Raw genomic sequence first — 21,547 nt, forward strand, 5'->3', positions numbered from 1 at the left:
AACATATTCTTTGACTCTTTCCACAGTAAAACATTCCTCATAATTGTTGTAAATAGTCCTCCTGGCCCTGATATTGTAATCATCAAACATTTCTCTTATTTATACTGGCATTTTGGTTTCAAGGATAATTCGGTCGAATATGCTTCATTCAGATGTCAACTACGAGAGAATTTGATAGAGGAGAGAGAATTTTTTTGAAATCTTCCCTTTTTTGCAATTGAGGTAAAAATTTGTAAGAATTAATCAAAAATCGAGCGCACTTTTTTGTGCGCAATAAATATACAGCTTTTTCAATGGGTGGCACTGTAGCTCTCCGGTCTATCAATTTTTTTTTCGGAGAGCTACAGATCTGCAGCTAACCTTAAATTTATATATAGTACATTTGTGTGTACAGTGTATTGGTAAATACTATTGTATTTTATTTACTATTAATTTCTGAACATTTGAATTAAGGATGCACTGTAAAGCTAATGGAACAAACATTAGTTACATGTTTCTATCAAAATACAATTTTGTTCTTAGCATAATTTCCTTTTGGTGCTTTCATTTTAATGTTTCCATTCTATTGTGCAATCTCTTAAAATGCAGTCATGATTTTTTCCTTTATTGTGTCAAGCAGGGCTTGAACGTCTACATTATTTTTATTTTGTTATGGTCTTATATGTAGTATGTGCATGTACAAAGGCATTTACAATTGGGCATGCAAGTGTGTTTAACCTTTCATTGTAGTATTTCTACCTTTCAGTGATACAATTTTTTTTTTTTAAATAAATGAACTACTTTCTTTGCATAATATGTTCTGTGTTATTTGTGATATATAGAAAAATATCATTAAAGTAAAAATATATGTACTGTCACTGCAGTGTATATTACATGTAACAGATAAAAAAATTACATTACAATGTAATTTATATTTTTCCAATTTTTTTTTAGTTGTATTACTTAAGTTATATTTTTACAATGGAAATCTTAAATTCATAATTAGATTTACCAATAAATAAAGCAGCAGAATTTTCATTTGTGCAAAACAGTTAGTGATCTGACTGCTGTTCTTACTTGATTGTTTTGTCATAAAAGTCTTATATACTTGTGTCAACAACTTAACATGAATGAAAACAAAATGATTTTTTAAAATGTTCTAGACCTGCTGAAGGGTGTATATAAAATGTACCGCTGGCACTTGTTTAAATGCGTTTTGTTTAAAATGTTACTTAAGGTTCAGTGCAATTTTAATCCTTGTAAATGCATAGTATAATCTATTCACTACCTAGTAAAACTTTTCACTCCTCACTTAAAAAAAAAAGAACTGTGTAATGCAAGATTCGGAATTTTCTTTTTAAAATACAATTTACATATACCGGTATATATTTAGCATGAAATTTTACTTTAAAAAATATTATTGTAAAAAAAGAATATTAACACATTTCCTCTGTTTGGTTGTATATAGTTAATATTTAACTTTCCACAATAAAAGATTATTTAAACTAGAGGTACTGTGAGCAATGAGCTCACTAAATGATAACCCCCGCCTCCCATATGGTTATAACTGGTGAAAAAGTCCATGTTTTCCTGTGGCCGGGAAACCCAAAATATGTGTCGGATCAAAAAGTAAAATAGGAGGTGCACAATGGCAATATGTAATAAAGATGCTGTGAAAGTTTCATCAATTTTCATTCAGTGGTATGAGAGGAGTTGCGGATAAGAGATGGGTACCCCAAAGCGTAACAGACGGACGGACGGACGGACAGACGGACGGACGGACAGACAGACGGACGGACGGAATTAACGATTACTATATACCCTCCCGCTTTTCAAGCGGGGGGTATAACTATAAAATCTCTTGGCTTATACCTATGGGTCATAATAAAGGGATGTATTATTAAAAAAAAAATAGAGGTACTGTGAACAATGAGCTCACTAAATGATACGCCATGCCTCCCATCTGATTGTAATGGCAAAGTCCTTGTTCTCTTTAGGAAAACAAGAAATAAGTACCGATATTAGATCAAAATATAAAATTGGAGGTGCACAATGTAATTATGTAAGAAAGAATCTGTGAAAGTATCATTAAATTTTATTCCGTGGTATAGGAGGAGTTGGAGATCAGAGATGGGCACCCTTCAATATTTATGTAGGATAAAGAGATAGGTACCCTTCAATATTATTTAAAAAATGGTATCGTCAATGTTTTGCTATGGGAAACCCGTAGTACATTTCCGATCAAAATGTAAATTAGGAGGTATACACGTGTCGGTAATGAGCTCACTAAATGATACCCCCGCCTCCAATGTGGGTGTAATGGCAAAGTCCATATTTTGCTCTGGGTTATCCGAAATAAGTATAAGATCAAAAAGTAAAATAGGAGGTGCACAATGGCAATATGTAATAAAGAATATGTGAAAATATCATTGTTATACCTTTCAAAATTGTATCCTATTATATGATTCTATACTGACTTAAACTTGAGGCAGTGAGCTATGTCAGCTCCCTAAATGATACCCCTGCCTCCCATATGAATATAATGGAAGTGTCCATGTTTTGATTTGGGAAACCCTAAAATAAGAGGTATACAATGGCATTATGTAACAAAAAATCTGTGAAAGTATCAATGGATTCAATTACATTGTATATATATTCAGTGCTATAAGAGGAGTTGCGGATAAGAGATGGGTACCCTTCGGTGTTATAGAAAAAATGGCCGTGTCCATGCTTTGCTATGGGAAACCCAAATATGTGTTGGATCAAAAAGTAAAATAGGAGGTGCACAATGGCATTATGTAATAAAGATTCCCAGAAAGTCTCATCAGATTTCATTTAGTTGTTTAAGAGGAGTTGCGGATAAGAGATGGGTACCCCAAAGCGTAACATTCGGACGTACAGACCACAGGCACTTGTTTCGTATACGGGGACCCTGTATACGAAACAAGTGCCTGTGGTACAGACAGCTAGATTTGATGAGACTTTCCGAGAATCTTTATTACATAATGCCATTGTGCACCTCCTATTTTACTCTTTTATTCGACACATATTTGGGTTTCCCATAGCAAAACATGGACACTGCCTTTATATTAATATGGGAGGCGGGGGTACATGTATCATTTAGTGAGCTCATTGCGCTCAGCTAGTACCTCTAGTTTTTTATATCCCCCGCTTGAAAAGTGGGAGGGTATACAGTAATCGGTATTTCCGTCCGTCCGTCCGTCCGTCTGTTACGCTTTGGGGTACCCATTTCTTATCCGCAACTCCTCTCATACCACTGAAGGAAATTTAATGAAACTTTCACAGAATCTTCATTACATATTGCCATTGTGCACCTCCTATTTTACTTTTTGATCTGACATATATTTTGGATTTTCCAGAGCAAAACATGGACAATGCCATTATATTCATATGGGAGGCGGGGGGTATCATTTAGTGAGCTCATTGCTCACAGTACCTCTAGTTTATACCCCCTGCTTGAAAAGTGGGAGGGTATATAGTGATCGGTATTTCCGTCCGTCCGTCCGTCCATCCGTCTGTTACGCTTTGGGGTACCCATCTCTTATCCGCAACTCCTCTCATACCACTGAAGGAAATTTAATGAAACTTTCACAGAATCTTCATTACATATTGCCATTGTGCACCTCCTATTTTACTTTTTGATCTGACATATATTTTTGATTTTCAAGAGCAAAACAAGGACACTGCCATTATATTCATATGGGAGGCGGGGGTATCATTTAGTGAGCTCATTGCTCACAGTACCTCTAGTTTTTTTTATATGTACTCTGGAAAATATAATTTTAAGAATTAGCATTGAAATTGAAATTTTCTGAAAAAAAAAAAATTATCTACCGACCCAATATTTTCAGATCGAACCGGGAGAGGGAACGTACCAAACATTTTTTCTAAACTTGTAATAAACTTTGTAATAGGCCTTTAGAGAATATGTGAAAGTACTATTAAACTAGAGGTACTGTGAGCGATGAGCTCACTAAATGATACCCCCCGCCTCCCATATGGATATAACTGGTGAAAAAGTCCATGTTTTCCTGTGGCCGGGAAACCCAATATATGTGTCGGATCAAAAAGTAAAATAGGAGGTGCACAATGGCAATATGTAATAAAGATTCTGTGAAAGTTTCATGAAATTTCATTCAGTGGTATGAGAGGAGTTGCGGATAAGAGATGGGTACCCCAAAGCGTAACAGACGGACGGACAGACGGACGGACGGAATTAACGATTACTATATACCCTCCCGCTTTTCAAGCGGGGGTTATAATAATTCAGTGGTATAGGAGGAGTTGTGAATAATACTTGAGTACCTTTCAATATTACAGAAACTAGAGGTACTGTGAGTGATGAGCTCACTAAATGATACCCCTCGCCTCCCATATGGTTATAACTGGTGAAAAAGTCCATGTTTTCCTGTGGCCGGGAAACTCAAAATATGTGTCGGATCAAAAAGTAAAATAGGAGGTGCACAATGGTAATATGTAATAAAGATTCTGTGAAAGTTTCATCAAATTTCATTCAGTGGTATTAGAGGAGTTGCGGATAAGAGATGGGTACCCCAAAGCGTAACAGACGGACGGACGGACAGACGGACGTCCGGACGTACAGACGGACGGACGGAATTAACGATTACTATATACCCTCCCACTTTTCAAGCGGGGGGTATAATAATATGTGAACACGTACATGTATACTGAGATCATTAAATGATGCCCCAAGCCTTCCATGTGATTATATTGGCAATGTCATGCAAGTTTTGCGAGACCCAACATAAGTGTCATGGAAATCAAAAGTAAAATATAGGAGCTAGGTGCACAGTGGCATTATATGTAGTAAAGATTCTTTGAAAGTAACATTTTTATACCCCCTGCAGTGCTTAAAATTTGAATGCGGGAGGGATACCATTATAGTGTTCGGGATGTCCGTCTGTATACGCTTTACCCATCTCTTATCCGCAACTCCTCTTTTACCACGTACTGAATGAACTTTAATGAGACTTTCACAGAATTTTTGATATATAAGGCCATTGTGCACCTCCTATTTTACTTTTTGATCGGACACATATTTTTGGTTTCCCAGAACAAACCATGAGCACGGGCATTTTTTTTTTTTTTTTTTTTATAAAAATGAGGTGTACCCATCTCTTATCCGCAACTCCTCCTATACATTGTACCACTGAATAAAATTTAATAATATATACTCTCAAAGATTCTTTATTACATAATGCCATTGTGCATTACCTATTTTACGTTTCGATCTTACTTATTTCGGGTGTCCCAGTTCAAAACATGGACTTTGCCATATATAAACTTATGGGAGGCGGGGGTACCATTTAGTAAGCTTATTGCTTACCTATCAATCACTTCTAGTTCATTCAGTTGTATGAGAGGAGTTGCGGATAAGAGATGGGTATCCCAAAGCGTAACTGACAGACGGACGGACGTAGAGACGTCTGTACGTCCGTCCGTCTGTTACGCTTTGAAGTATCCATCTTTTATCCATAACAGCTGTTAAACCATTGATTGAAATTTCATGGAACTTTCACAAGTATAATCTCTACTACATGGTGCCATTGTGCTCCTTCTATTTTACTTTTTGATCGGAAACATATTTCGGGTTTCCCATAGTAAACATAGACACGTACCGCCTTGTAAAATTTTGAAGGGTACTATGGCAAGCCCTTTTACTATTTATTCGGAAAATAAATTTTATCTTCAAATTACAGAGATATCTCTCATTTTAGAGAGATATCTCTTAAAAAATAGAGATATCTCCCAACTTAAAGAGATATCTCTTATTTTTAAGAGATATCTCTATAAGAAAGAGATATCTCTTTAAGTTAGAGAGATATCTCTTATACTTAGAGAGATATCTCTTTTGCTTTAAGAGATATCTCTTTCTCCTTGAGAGATATCTCTTTCGTGAAAAGAGATATCTTTGAACGTTAAAGAGATATCTCTTTCATCTAAAGAGATATCTTTTTCACCTAGAGAGATATCTCTTTCACTTTGAGAGATATCTCTTTAAGTAAAAGAGATATCTCTCTAAGTTTATCATAAGAGATATCTCTCAAAGTGAAAGAGATATCTCTCAAAAGTGTCTTCAAGAGATATCTCCCAAGCAAAAAGAGATATCTCTTTATTGCAAAGAGATATCTCTCTTCATTATTTTTATTTAAATTCCATTTTAAATTACTTCTCCCTTTACCGGAAGTATTTCAAATGCTGAGAAAACTCGGTCCAGAGTCTGAAAGTGCTTGTCACGTAACTCGCGGGGTTCCTCACTTCCGGGGGTACCTAATACATGCCTGACATGGATTTATGTATTGAGTTTAGCATGTTTCTGGTTTACGCAAAGCTTTCGGGGACTGTTAAATAGTTTTACTTTAAAAGCGGAATGTGTAATGTCTCCGAATCAACTATGTACGAGTTAACTTTTTGTTTTGTTTATTTCAAGAGTTATTTCCTGTAGTTTGGCAAGCGCCATATTTTACACGTGCAATTGGATTGTGACTTTGTAGCCCTATAGACTTTAGTGTAAGTACACTTTCATTTGATATAATATTAAGATCTAAGAAATCATGTGTTAAAACGCAAACCTTGTAATGTCAAATGTTTCAGCAATTTTAAGTATTATTTTTGCATTGTCAAAATGACCTGGTTTTTGTGTAAGGCTAAGCACGTGGTTTGTGTTCAGATCATTTTCGGAGATTTATACCATCTACTAATGTAGTCACTGTATGTTATACTCGAGTATGTATATTTATAAGGATAATTTGATGATTTCTTGCCGATTTATTACTACTTTCTTGTGAATATTGTTTAGTAGTAGATCGCTGTTAAAAGTAAAAGTATGGAAACTCGGTTCGGTCATAAATGATACATAATATAGTCAACGTTTTGTGTCAGTCATTTTTTATGTAATTTCTAATCACTTTTTATGTAATTTGCAGTCTTTGACGGCACCAAGACTGAATAAAGGAGATGAAGCCTTCTCAATAACTGTTCCAGTATAGAATGGTTTATCGACTTACGGTGTCATAAAAATTTGGGTGCGAGTGTCCATCTGGAAAATTTCGATTGAAGTACAGGTAAACAAATCAGAGTGTCATCCGTTTCTTGTTTATTTTGAGGGAAAATTAGGTGTTTTATTTTCAGCCGAATGAAATAGTTTTGTAATCATCTTTTGCCTTAATTTGTTTACAGAATTTTTTTGAATCCATGTACGATAATGTTTTTATCAGCTGATTGTAGAGGAGGAGTTTTGTCAGTGTTAGATGGGTACTAACATCATCTTGTGGCTGCATCCATTTTGTTTGGGTAAATATTTTTTTAATATACTTATTTTTCAGTAAAGTTTTACCTTTTGTATGTCTGTGGATTATCTTTTTGTGCATTAAGATCTATTTAGATCTATTTGAGTATTTCATGAGAGTTTCTGTTCATATTTTTTGCCCAAAGGGACTTGTTTCAGTACTAAATTTTTAACCCACAGTATACATGTTATAACACAAGGTAGCTCGCTGAGTGGAAAACTTACTCATGGAACGGTTGGTGCTGATCCCGCACAGAGATTTTGATTGGATAAAAATCTGTTTCTAAAATTACATCAGATAAACATCTTAATGTTTTCAGGTAAAGTTAGACGTAAACAAGTTCTATTTAGGCCTAAATTAAAATATTGTTTGTTTGCCCTTAGCCGACTGACCCGCGAAAATTAGCCCGACTCAAAATATTTTATTTCAATTTTCACAAAAATGTTTTTTTTATTTGATTCGTATCTTTATCTGTTTTTATCCGTTTAGCTTTTTTCAACAAAACCTGTGTTAGGTTATTTAGACGCTTTGATTCTCCCTTTCCCCAATTGTATAAAGCGTGTTGATGATTGAGATTAGGAACTTCGTTAAATGTTGACAGAATGGCGGTATGTTTGACAGCATGGCGGTAAAAAGGAGTTTGTCTACCTTCAAGTCGCTTTCAGACGAGGATTGCTTCACCGTGTGTGCCTCTATAACCGCAACATGTGCTGGCAATTCCAAAACAGATTTGTATAAACAGACTTTTAGAGTACTCTGATGAAACAACATTTGCAGATCGATATATATGTCGATCTTGCCAATGAATGTTCAGACTATCACGTGCATAAAACGGACAGAGTTTAAAGTACTACTTGTACATTTTGTTGTTCAATGAAGCATAAGATCTTAGACTAATAAGGAAGAATATGAACATGTTGATTTTTTTTATTTTACTAGTAATTTTATAAAAGTCAAAAAGAAAAAAAAATAAAATATTTTTCCTACCTACCTACCCATTGCTAAAAATCTGGGTTGGCTAAGGGCAAACAAACAATATTTTTATTTAGGCCCTACTCACTTCAATATTTAAACAATGGAATTGAATTTTTTTAACCACTGATATTTTAATTTTGCTCTTTGCCCGAGACTAGTACATACCATTCTATGGTTGAGTTTGACTTTCCACCCAACAAGCAGAGTTTGGACACTGATTACGGAGATACAAGAAAAATAGAGACAAGCATGCCATATTATATGGGTGTGTAGATAAATTATCGTAGAAGAAATAGGTGTAAAAAGTTTACCCATGCATTTCCTCTTAAAGTGTAAATGAGCATGATTTTAAGGGAGGGGGTACTCCTTGTAATTTGGAGTTAGATACCTTATGTTATTATTATACTTTAGGTCAAAAATTTATTACAGAAGCTGCATTTAACAAACTTCAGATCTCTTAACATGACCATATTTCTCACTTTAAAGACTGAGAGTATGTTCCCTATTTATAGAGCATGGTTTAGGGATTTTGAAATTTTCTGTCTTTTCAAATTCATCCGCATAGCACAGTGGTTAGAGCGTCTGCTCTAGAGTCGCAAAGTAAGGAGTTGATCCTTACGTCTTGGGTTTGAATCTCACCGTGGGATGTGGAGACTTGTCCTTGGAATGATACAGTATAAACCGTGGCCCAATATCGTAGTAGATATTGGCTCAAAAAAGATACCTTCCTGCTTAATGGCCCTGAGTGCCGACCATAGGACAAAATTTGCAGCTCTCCACCGGTGTTGCCATATGAGTGAAAAATTCTTGAGAGGGAGGTTAAACAAATCTGTCTGTTGAATTAAGTCATTGATATTAAACAATTGTATACATTAAAACTTATTTTATAGCAGAGGTACAAGAGAACCATGCAGTAACACAGATAAAAGATGCAGTTCCTAAGAGATCCAAAGTCGCAGCTCCTAAGGCTATACTGACTGAATTATCAACATCCAAAACAAATTGATACAAATCAAATACAGGTATGAAATTGATGCAACAAAATAAGTTCTAGGACAAATATTAAATTTATTTTTTGTAAGACATAGCATATCAAAAAATGACAAAAAATTCTGTGATGTCCAGGGATGCTTTACTCCCACCCCACCTCAAGGTTTTAGACATAGACCCCTTTATTCAACTTTAATGTCATCTTACCTCACTATAAAAATAGGGTAAAATACCCTTGTTTACAGATTAAATGTATAATAATTATATATACATGTATGGATTTTTTTTACAAGATGACTATTATACTAGTCAACATTGGCCATCTTTAAAAATGTTTGTTTGATGTAGTTCTACCCACTTTTATCAAGATTGGTAGGTAGGTATCAATAGGTTTTTTTTTTTCTTTTGCCTTACAGTATTGAACAAATTGATAACTGTCATATTTGAAACCATGCTTATACTCAGAAATATGTTGATATTTTCATTACTATCTAGAAAGACTTTATATTCATAAATAGAAAAGCATCCTAAAAAAAATTGATACCTTATCTTTAAAACATCTATGGAATTTAACGGGGGAAAATTGAAAATTTTGAAGTGCCCAAAAATGATTGCTAATGAGTAGGGGCCATTTTAACAGGTCGGTCAGAGTAAAACAAACATATCTGTTTTTTATACCCCCTTGTCCATCTGTCTAGCTGTCCATCTGTCTGTGCAAATGTGTCCGGTCCATATCTTTCTTACGTAGGGACTTTAGAATCTACTACTCCATACAAAGATTGCCCATGACCCAAGGGTGTGTCATGACCTTGACCCAAGGTTTCATTTCGGGAAGTTCAAGGTCGTTTGAAGATAAAGTTCATAATTATTTATGATAAACTTGGTAGGTTCTCATTTCACACAAAGATTGCCCATGACCCAAGGGCGTGTCATGACCTTGATCCAAGGTCATTTGGGGAACTTTAACTAAGGTCACTGGAAGAAAAAGTTCATAATTCATGTGTGATACATATCTTTATTATCGAAAAACTTCATTCTGAAAAACCCAGCGGGGGGTATTTTGTCCCATTTGGACAGTTCTAGTTATTGTTGGCCTGAAAATGCAACAAATATTTTTATGCCTCCTTAGAAATTATTTTTATGCCCCGCCATAAATATGGCTGGGGCATATAGTCTGCCATGAATACAGCTGGGGCATTTAGTGTTTGTCATGTCCGTCTTTCCATCACACTTTGCGTTTAGCTCTGCTCAATGCTCATTTTCAAAGAAACTATCCAAGATAATTATTTTCATCAAACTTCATAGGCAGATAGATGTTGATGAGATCTGAGCAACTGCATCAACATTCTTTGACCTTGACATTTCCTTTGACCTTGACCTCACTTTTCTTAAATTAGTGTTAAACTCAGTTTTTAAGGATACCATTTAAGATATTTTGATCAAACTTCATATGTTGATACAGTGTACACGTGTACTGATGAAAGCCATTCAATTGCATCAATATTTTTTACCTTGACTTTTCCTTTGACCTCACTCTATCTAAATTAGTGTCAAACTTTATATGCTAATACATACTGATGAGAGCTATTCATTTGCATCAACATTTTGACCTTGACCTTTCATTTGACCTTGGACTCACTTTTAAGAAATTGTGATTAAGTTGAATATATAAATTAATTATATTTAATATTTTATTTTATAAATAATTATATTATTTTTCAAATTTCATATGCTGATACATAATGATGAGAGCTTTTCAACTGCATTAACATCTTCGACATAGGTCCTTCTTTTGACCTAGAACTCGCTTTTCTCCAATAAGACAATAAGTGTTAAAACTTCATATGCTGAATTGCTGATGCATACTGATGTAACCAATTCAACTGCATCACTTTTCAAGATATTCTGAAATTTCACACAGTTACACAAATTCAAATTTTCATGTTGCATTACTGATATACCCTTGGCGGGGCATTCATGTTCTATGGACATATTTCTACTGGTCTTTCTTGTGAATAATGATGCATTTACGAAGAAGAATTTCCATTCTTTTTCTGAGGTTGACTCATCTAGTTAAGTTTCCCACTTTTCTTTTTATATGCCCAGATCTGAGGTGCTTTTGTCCTGTCTGTTGGCAACTTTAACCTCTGCCTTAACTTTTGAACCATGAGAGAGACTTCATATTTAATATGCATACTCGACTAATAAACGTCTTTCAAAAGACACCAAGGCCAATGACTTGTGACCTTGACTGTGACCTATGTGCTAAAATAGCTTATTTGAACATTAGCTATAACTTTTGATTCATTAAAGATAGGGACATCATATTTTGAATGCTTTCTCCACTAATTAAGCTCTATCAAATGATACCAAGGTCAATGACCTTGTGATCTTTACTATGACTTTATCGATTTAAAAACCATTTTGAACTTTTGCCCTACATTTTGAACCACTAAAGATAGACTTCATATATGATATGCATACTCCACTAATTAAACTCTTTCAAATGACACCAATTTCAATGACCTTGTGACCTTGACCTATATGCTAAAAATAAATTTTTCAAATTTGTAAAAATGTCGTAGCCAGGTGCAAAGTGTTTCACAAACAAATCTTGTTTTGAAGGAGTTTTAATATTTTAATTTCTGTAGAATTTTATGTTACATATAAAAACCGAAAAATATATTTAAAATCAAATCATTTTTATTTCAGTACTTTGTGACAGTGGGAAGATAGAATTTAAAAAATGGACATGCCACAATATTACTGCATCAGAGATCAATCCAGGTTTACTTATAATTTGAAGAAAAACAGTCAAGCATCATTTGGAGCTACATATGTCACTGCCTTAACAATATGCCGGCTTATATAACCAAGCAAGCACAGTGACCATGTACCTATGATGTTGGAAGAGATCATAAAAACCTTCCAGTACACTCATCACTACCTGCAAAGAAATAAAAATTCAAATGACTTGTATCAACATTTGTGTACATTTGTACTTCATCTGGCTTGTATTTTCAGTAATCATTAGCCTTTACACTGTTGCTTCCTTCAAACAAAATTGCATAAGTACTAACTTGCAGGTGTAAAATGTTTGAAACAGTTTGCTTCTCCCAAAGGAAATTCTCTGCCAATTAGCAGTGCATGAGCAGTTGATTGATGTCACATTTCCACTGGCAAAATATTTGTAGCTGAATGGTGCCATATAAAACACCTTTAACAAGAACTTGGAAACATCCTAGAAGTGAGCATCTTCTACAAGAAATTAAGTGAATGCTTTCTTGAATGTTAATAATGATATAAAATGCTTGTGTACATCCTATATATATATATACAACTAATTACTCATGTCACTACAAAATATACAAAAATTAAACTTCCTTAAATTTGTTCTTGATGTTTATTTATAGTGTATTTATATAATTATCCAATATTTGTCTTGTTATACTGAAGTATTGTTAAGAAAATGTCGTTCGTTGAAACAAATGTGCAAACAAGTTACATTCTGCACAGATAGCAATTTTTGTGGAGAACCTATCAACATATATTTTCAATCGTTGGGATGTAATGTTAGGCAAACAGTAGGAGAATTATACTTGTTAACAAATGTATTTTATCGATCAAATTTCAAATAGATGATTTAATAAGAAAGCAATGACAAATTTAACTAGAAGTATGGTCCATTGATTTATCACCATGGTGTGTGAGCTTTTGTGAACTTGATACTGAACTAGTAAGTTTGAAATATTGAAGTAAAGAAAAGTGCAGCCCAAAAATTTATCCTGTACCTGATTTAAAATGAGTCCCAGCATCAATACTTGGAAGTTGCCACACTTTTCATGAGTATAAGAATTATTGGATATATATGCCTCAGTAACAGATCTATACTGGTACATGTAAACGAATGGCATATTCAGTCGAAGCATTGTCCCTTTTTCGATACCCCCTGGATCCCTGTAAAATATATATGATGATAAAAGTAGATAAATGTTTCATCATAGAATGATGAATGTCCTATGGACCCAGTGAGGGTCTGTTGGAAGACACTGTTTGATTGTTCTAGCTGTGTCTGTCTCTTAATTGTAAGAGTACTAGTATTTTGGAATGGGGTCATAAGGCTTTACAGTTAATATAAATTGATTGTACATGTGTGTTGCTTAACGTCCTACAGTTAATATTGAAAATGAGTATATACATCCCTGTGTAAATTAAAAAAGGAATGTTGGACATTTTTATTTCTGAACTATTAACAAATTAAAGAAAAACATTATATCAGGATTATGTTTAATCGACCCTGTATTCCCGTGATTGACGAATTTGGTCACAAGCATTTTGTATTTGTTTTAATTAAATTTGCATTCTGTATCCCGACTTCAGCTGCCCCTGATCTAAATCCAGGCACGTAGCAACAAGAGGGGGGGGGGGGGGCGCAACAATACCTCTTCTATAGAGAATGTGCATTGAATGGTTTGTTGCTCCCCCCCCCCCCCCCAATTTTTACCACAGTATAGAATAACAGTATAGTGATATCATGGAAATTAATGTAGTATTTTATGCTATAAAAATTGGAAGTGAAAGGAATTTGGTCTTGAAAAAAATTGGCCACTAACAACCCCCCCCCCCTCCTGAAATAGGATTATCGAGTTTGGTCAACTTTTACTGGTAAGTAAAAAAAAATCTCTCTAGTTGCGCCCCCCCTCCCATCCCGACCCCTTTCAAACACGATGCTATGTACCTGAAATCAATATATGGAACCAATCTTTGGAGAAAAATTTAGTTTGGAAACAATTTCAACTTACTTTTATGCTATAAAATGCTCGTTACCCATTTGGAATAGCTTGAATGTACTGTATGTACGTAATTTACTAAAACAATAAAGCGATTAAACGTTTTCTCCTCAAAAAACGAACGACTTAACAAACATTACTTCCTGTTTCGCTTTCGTTTTCAACGGGAGAATTAATTATGTTATTTTAAGGGTGATTTGAAAAGAGATATCTCTTTCATTAAAAGAGATATCTCTTTAGCTTAGAAAGATATCTCTTTTTGAAAATCTATAGAGATATCTCTCTAACTAATAGAGATATCTCTTTTAAACTTGTTAAAGAGATATCTCCCTAACTTTAAGAGATATCTCTCTCGCTGAAAGAGGTATCTCTCTAGCTTATAAAGATATCTCTCTTACAAAAAGAGATATCTCTCTAACAAAAAGAGATATCTCTCTATCAAAAAGAGATATCTCTTTTGTTTAAAGAGATATCTCTATTAGTCAAAGAGATATCTCTATAGGCTAAAGAGATATCTCTAAAATTGAAAGAAAAATTTATTTTACGAATAAATAGTAAAAGGGCTTGCCATAGGGTACCCATCTTTTATCCGCAACTCCTCTCGCTCATACCAATGAATAAAATCATTAATGATACTTGCACATATTCTTTATTACAGAATGTTATTGTGCACCCTATTTTACTTTTTGATCCGAAACGTAGCTCAGGTCTTACAGAACAGAACGTGGCCATTATATTGAATGAGAAGGGGGGAGGGGTATCATTTAGTGAGCTCAGTGCTCACAGTACCTCTAGTACGTTTTGTTCCGACACATATTTTTGGGTTTCTCATAGCAAAACATGGACACTGCCATTCTTTCTATAATCATGTTTGTGCAACTGTCTTATCCTTAGATGTAAGTGAGTTTGTATATGTGATCGACTCAATATACAGTGAGGTTGCCGATATCGAATCACTTAGTAAATTTGCTTGGATATTTCGTACCTGAGTTTGAGTTAAATTCATTTTACAACATTGTTTGGTGGCACCATGTTTTACTTATAACATCATATATATTTTCCCAATAACCACTGATTAAATAAAAAATTACCGCTGTTCTTGTATGAATGATGTTTTCTCCTTTAGCGGATCGTTTTCTCCATTACCGAATCACGTGACATAAAGCTGATTATTCTGGTTCAAGACCGTGTAAATTTAAAAATACCCTTCTTACGTAACGTTTTACTATGCCTTAATATTTCATTCACCCCCCCCCCCCCAAAAAAAAAAGTAGAAAAGCTAGGAATTTTTTGAGTTGTTTGCATCCAACAATTAATGCAAAAACAACAACAATGAAATCATAGGGAAAGCAAATGACTAGTTGATATAAGAGGATGTAAAAACATATGTGATGAACTGCAAACAGCCGAAGAATTAATTTTTGATTCAGGAAGAGAGAATGTTTAAATTGTACATTTATGTATGTTGAAATGCCCCTCAGGGCCCTTGATTGGTAAATAAAATATCTTGTATCTTGTACTCATTGAGCTACCACGCCCCCTCCCCATAATTTTGCCGCTATTTAGATAGAAAATATATCGCTAGATATATGATTGCGTCCCCTAAAAAAAAACCGTCCGATGACCCTTTTTATGCTTGATTAATTAATTGTCAAGGAATTTTGGTGGTTGATAGTGCCTCCTCGACTGAAAATGTATGGCTCTGCACCCCTCCCCCACCAACTGAAATTGCTTCCTACGAGCCTGGCTTCAGAGATAGCTAAAGCTGAAAGGAACAATTATATTTTCAAAATGTCGAGACCCAACACCTAAATTTCCTCCAATGAGCAGAGACAACTTTACAAATAATGATGTTGGGATTTATTTGCTGGATTTCTCCATTCCAACATCCACAGTAGACTAAATACCAGTATTCTGATTTATTAAATACTGGAGGTTGTCCTTTCACTTTATATGGGTCTACTTCAACTGTCCATCGTCTCTATAGAAATGAATAAGATAGCTCATTCTCCTCTGCTGCTTTCATAGTGCTCTTTCTTCCTTTTACGTGAAGACAGTGGTGGCATATATTCCATATAGGCAAAAGGCTGCAGTCTGCACATCATTTTCTCAATGTGTAATTTAAATCAAATGTTTACTAACTAGAATATGTTGAAAAAGAGGGGGGGGATCATAAAACTCTGTTTATAATTTATTTAGCTTGATGTTGAATTGAAAAAGTATTGTTAGCAATATGCATTTTATATTATACGAGTTTGATCTTGATCATGACAAGAAATAAAAATTGATTATTTGAAATAATTTTTTAGGGAATCGGAAAACTGCAAACAGGTATTGTTGGAAATAATGATTTAGTAGGGAAGTTTAAATCGCAAAGGGATAAATAAATAAAATTTCTAAATCTTAATTTTGTTTGGTAATCATGACGATTTTTATTTCGCTATCGTCGATGTCTTCACATTACCTTACATGCACATATACCACCGGGAGACATTCTCGAATCCACATGCTCTGCACTTCTTACTGAATTTGGCTGCTGATTTTGTTTATGTGTATTTTAACCACCTTTATTGTACGCTTTTGGTAGACATCTTCTTTTGTTGTTTTTTATTGTAACTGGTGTGCAAAAAACCGCATACGAAAAATTATAATTTGGACAGGATCCCTGCATCTCATATTTCTTGAAACAGCGATTCGTTATTGGAAACCTAAATACCCCCAACTTTAAAGCGAATACTATTAATTTCTGATTTAGAAATTGTATGACGCTTTCAGTGCTTTTAGACACATAATTTTATTAAACATGTGCACTAAATTTGTTTACCTAGAATGTACGATTCACATTGGAGCGGTACCGAAAAGTGAAAGTAGTCTGCTTGCATGTACGCTTCTGGTCTGCGTCACAAAAAAGCTTGTTCATGTTTATTTAAAAATTAGGACATTGAACGAGTTGAATTTAACATAGGCGCTCCCCATGTAATTCTGTAAATGACGTATGATAAGTATATATAGGTCTACCCCTCTATTTTATAGTATAGAGGGGTAGACCTATATATACTTATCATACGTCATTTACAGAATTACATGGGGAGCGCCTATGGAATTTAATAATTTCATGATAAATGATAAAAGCAAGAATAATTCAGCATGACAGGGTAGGTTAAGCTAAGTATTGGACTTTGATAAGAAAAATACAGAATTTTCATCTGAAAGTGATTCGTTAACGGGTGCGATTCGTTATTGGCAACCTCACTGTACGAAAATTTTCAGTCTGGGCTTTTCAATTTCTTTGTAAAATTCAGTTTGATTTAAATTGCATTTGTGAAATTATTATTTTGGACTTATAATAAACTCTGAAGCCGCATAATCATACGGCAACATTTCCTTCGGGTGGCTAAACCTATTTTAATCATCGTATTTTAGCCCCAAATCCATCCTTGTATAATAATCTCGGGTTCGATGTGTCATAATAATTCTCGGGATCGGGTTTAGTTTCACAAGTCAACAAACAACATGGACGGAAGTTTGGCGCCAGTTGAAAAATCAAGTGAAGATGTGTTATCTATGGTTGACGTCCTAAAGGAGGAAGCTGAACTAGAAGATGAGGCTAATGCGGTACTAGGAGACAGTGATGATCAGAACTGCACTTATCCACGTGTAGGTGTTGTCTTTGAAATAGGAATTGTCAATTGAATTGTGTGTGAAATTCTGCTGACGTTTCCTTTCATGGTCTTTTGTGAAAAAAAAATGTTATTTCATGTCTTAGATAACAGATATGCAGTTGTTTAGAGTTTCTAGCCATGCGTATTTAATACTTTTTATATGTTTAGTAGAGTTAAATGAGAATTCATTTTTCAGATTGATTTAAAAAGATTGTCGACTATTATCATTCATTTCATTATAAACTATAAATAACTTTCTGGTTTGCTTTCATTTAAGGGTTATGTATCCCGACAGGCTTTGTACGCCTGTGCTACTTGTGCACCAGCAAGTCCAGCAGGAGTGTGTTTGGCTTGCAGTCTTGAATGCCACGAGGGGCATGAGCTATTTGAATTATATACAAAAAGGTATATCTGAAAGTTTTTGATTTTGACAATATCTCCAACGTAAGGCTAGCCTTTTAGGTGAAAAAAGTAAATCAGTCTAAGGTTATCCATTGCTATTTCTTGTCTGTTTGAACTAAATTCAGAGTTCTTGAAATCTTTTGGTCCTGTCGGCAAGACCGATAAAAACAACTCAGGACCGATTACTTTAGGTTCTGTGTCAGTCCAAATGACCGTTAGATGTTGACAGAGCAGCTTGCAAAAATCTGACTAAATTGCTTTTCTGTATGACTTCTTCAATGAACGCAAGTGCCAAATTATGATTGATAAACAAGTTTGGTGACAGTGCTAAGGGTAAGCTAGATGAGAAAACTGAACTAGATTAAAAACTTATAAAAAGAAAATCCACCCCAAGGAGAATTCAATGAAAATTGTTATACAACGAACAAATCGGCATGAAGTGTGCATCTATGCAGGATGCAAAATGTATTGAAAATAAAATTTATATACAGTTTTCATATTTTTATGATTTTTTTTTGACTGACAGAGATCTAGGTATCTGGACTGACAAACTTTACATTTGCAGTCAGTCCAAATGACTGACAGCGGAAAAAAGATTTCAAGAACTCTGTAAACTCTTTGAATTTTCGCTTCACCAGTCTGGTAGAACCCCTAAATGGGGATAAACCAGTCTACGCGAAAGTTAAAAATTTTTACAGGACAAAATGTCTGGTAAAAATAAATTTTTTACCAGACCAAGCACTTTCTTACCAGACCGACTTTTTTCCTTTAAATCCATACATCATTATGATACTGAGATTGAGAGGGTGGGTGGGATGAGGTTAATTCTCACTGTGAAATTTAACCCTTAAATAAATTCAGAGTGAAATGGACAAGTTAACTATATTTATAATTTTCCTTTGTAAAAGGTATCTATTTATACAATTGCATGCATTTTTACCTTCATATTTGACTTATACAACATACACTGTATCAAATATTTTCTTAAATCTAATATGCACTTTCAATGCATATTTATTTTTCCTGAAACAACTCATTATGGTTACTCAAGTTCAATGATCATTTGAAAAAAATTCCCAACCGAATCTACATATGAGCTATCTAAATATTTTCCCAACTAAATCTACGTATGAGCTATCTAAAGATCTCTAACCCTTGACAGAGGAAATTCGAGTTAGAATAAAAACGATCATGACAGGGTTGTAATACATAAAAATTAATCAGGTATTACTGCTAAATTGGTCAAATAAATGATATTTGTGGGGAACTGGACCATGTGTACCTCTTAATTTAGATTTATTTGGCCTTATTTTTTACCGGACATTTGGTCCTGTATTCTGAAATTTTTTACCGACCCGACCTAAATTTTACCGGTAAAAACCGACGGTCCGGTGACTTTTGCATAGACTGATAAACAGGAATAGGAAAACAATACAAAAAATGGGGAGTACAAACATGTGCAGATGCTTAAAAATTTGCATATTTCATGCTTATAGTAGAGGTTTACAAAAAACGTTGGCGCAAAGGAATGGATCATTTTTCAAATTTGTAAAACCACTCATAAATGATAGATAAGATTAAAGGTGTTTTAAGAGTTTGTGTTTGTATTTTACAAAAATACAACTTTCTTGTAAGAAAATCAGTGCAAAAATTGGCAGACCTTTCTGCCGGTTGGGGTTACAGATTAAGGATAAAACCAGAGACCTAGGAATGGAATACTCGGAAGCCTCTGGTTTTATCCTAAATCTATATCCCCAACCGGAAGTAAACCTTTCTATTTAATTATCATGTGATTAATATTGCAGATTAATAAAACTTGATGTGTTGAAGTTAACAGGAGGAATGCACTGTCCAGTGTAACTGTAAAATTTAATCAAAGTAATGCTAATTCAGTTGCCAAAAGAATTTTACAGTATCATTTTAATGCATAAAAATAGATTTAATCAACTGGTATAAAAGGGTTTTTTAAAAATCTTAATCGTAGGTGCATGAAGTTTGAGGGAGAATAGAATTTTACCTAAATTTTATGTCGTAGGTTAGTCCTTGATTTGTTTCTTGTTCATTATTTTCAGTAGACATTGATTATTAATACCTCTAGTTGCTATCCCTAAATTGCAAAAAAAAAAGAAATAATAATAAAAACTAGAGCAAAGCTCATTGCAAAGCAACTAGTATGTCTTCCATCCTATTTGAGCGGAAGTAACTTTCATTTAAAAAAATGAGTGATGAAGTCCAAAAATGGTTTAAATCCTCCAAAACTATGTTAATTGATGCAAAAATAAGCCATATTTGCTACTTCCAGTTTGACTGGAAGTGACGACGACGGACGGAAAATAAAGTTTTATGCTCCCAGTGACAGATATTACCCAAAAACTTGTCAAGAACGGCAAAAATACGCATTTTCTGACTACTTCCGGTTTGACCGGAAGGGATGTCACCAGACGGTTTTTAACGACCCCAATAGATTTAGCTTGATGTTTTGAACAACTTTGCTTCTTTAATGTTTAACAAATTCTCAATACTTTAAAAGATATCAGGAAAAAACTTCTGGCCCCTCTAGATCCCTTATTTTAGGGGCCAGCCCTTTTTTCGAGATATCATTTGATAGATCTTGAAATTCTACACTTCCTTTGTTCTATATGTATTAACAAAATATTTCCAGGTAAAACGATATCGTAGAAAAGGTGTTAGAAATTTTGAAATTTGCGATATCATAATGACATTTTTCGGGCCATAGCAAACGCCGACATGTGGCACTTGGTAAAAATGAACTTCCTAGTATAAATTTACATTCCTTGCTCTATCATCACTGAAAATCTCATGTTCCTGTGCTAAGTGTTTTTCTAAGAAGTGCTGCGGACAAAATTACCCTCTAAAATCGCTAAATCTCGAAAATCTCTAATCCGGAAGTGACGTCATCAAAATAATAAATTATATATCTAGTATTTTAAATTGTCTTCCTGACCTGAAAGTTTCATGAAAATCGATCAAGCCATTTCAGAGAAATCGCGTGCACAAAATTGGTAGGAAAAAACAAACAATAATAAATATAGTGGAAAAGAAACCTAAGAATAACGGTAAGGTCTTCCACTGAAGACGGAAGACCTTAACAAAACAAAAAGCCTGCTTATCGTCACCATCAATATTTTGATAATAACTTGTTCATGTAGTTTGTAAATAATTTTAAATCTTATTTCCAGGAATTTCCGCTGTGATTGTGGAAACAGTAAATTTCCAGGAACAGCTTGCAAGTTATATTCTGTAAGTTGTGTTTATTACAGGTGACTTAAATTCTCATTTCCAATGAATACTGAAAACCAATCTTTTATCCTAATAACTTAAATTCATAATTTGTCATTTTGAAATTTTTGGCGATTACCGTTACTAGTTTTTGAGACCCAAAAATTATTTTACAATA

The 21,547-nt window shown here is 34.2% G+C and overlaps 1 protein-coding gene and 2 long non-coding RNA genes across 5 annotated transcripts in view; 2 read left to right on the top strand and 1 right to left on the bottom strand.

Moving 5' to 3' along the window:
- The first annotated feature begins 6,957 nt into the window (after window positions 1-6,957).
- LOC134266083 (uncharacterized) lies at window positions 6,958-12,365 on the top strand. 2 transcript variants are annotated; one of them, XR_009991887.1, is made up of 4 exons: window positions 6,958-7,085; window positions 7,239-7,314; window positions 9,176-9,307; window positions 11,988-12,365. It is a non-coding gene; the product is annotated as an uncharacterized LOC134266083 (long non-coding RNA). The 2 variants fall into 2 exon arrangements; XR_009991888.1 differs by having other exon boundaries at window positions 9,179-9,307.
- LOC134266084 (uncharacterized) lies at window positions 12,194-13,196 on the bottom strand. Of its 2 annotated transcripts, none has more exons than XR_009991889.1 (3): window positions 13,067-13,196; window positions 12,356-12,533; window positions 12,194-12,222 (listed from the first exon to the last, which is right to left on the bottom strand). It is a non-coding gene; the product is annotated as an uncharacterized LOC134266084 (long non-coding RNA). The 2 variants fall into 2 exon arrangements; XR_009991890.1 differs by having other exon boundaries at window positions 12,356-12,530; window positions 13,067-13,195.
- A 4,333-nt stretch (window positions 13,197-17,529) lies between these two features.
- Window positions 17,530-21,547, top strand: part of LOC134266095 (putative E3 ubiquitin-protein ligase UBR7) — a 32,356-nt gene continuing 28,338 nt past the window's right edge. The window contains exons 1-3 of the mRNA XM_062748329.1: window positions 17,530-17,722; window positions 18,005-18,132; window positions 21,330-21,390. Coding sequence (XP_062604313.1) covers window positions 17,579-17,722; window positions 18,005-18,132; window positions 21,330-21,390 — 333 coding nt within the window. The 5' untranslated portion in view covers window positions 17,530-17,578. The remainder of the gene's footprint in view (window positions 17,723-18,004; window positions 18,133-21,329; window positions 21,391-21,547) is intronic.

The sequence above is a fragment of the Saccostrea cucullata genome, unplaced genomic scaffold, assembly GCF_032062105.1.
Source record: "Saccostrea cucullata isolate Sc308-1 unplaced genomic scaffold, CSIRO_AGI_Scuc_v1 ctg1678, whole genome shotgun sequence".
NCBI lineage: Eukaryota > Metazoa > Mollusca > Bivalvia > Ostreida > Ostreidae > Saccostrea > Saccostrea cuccullata.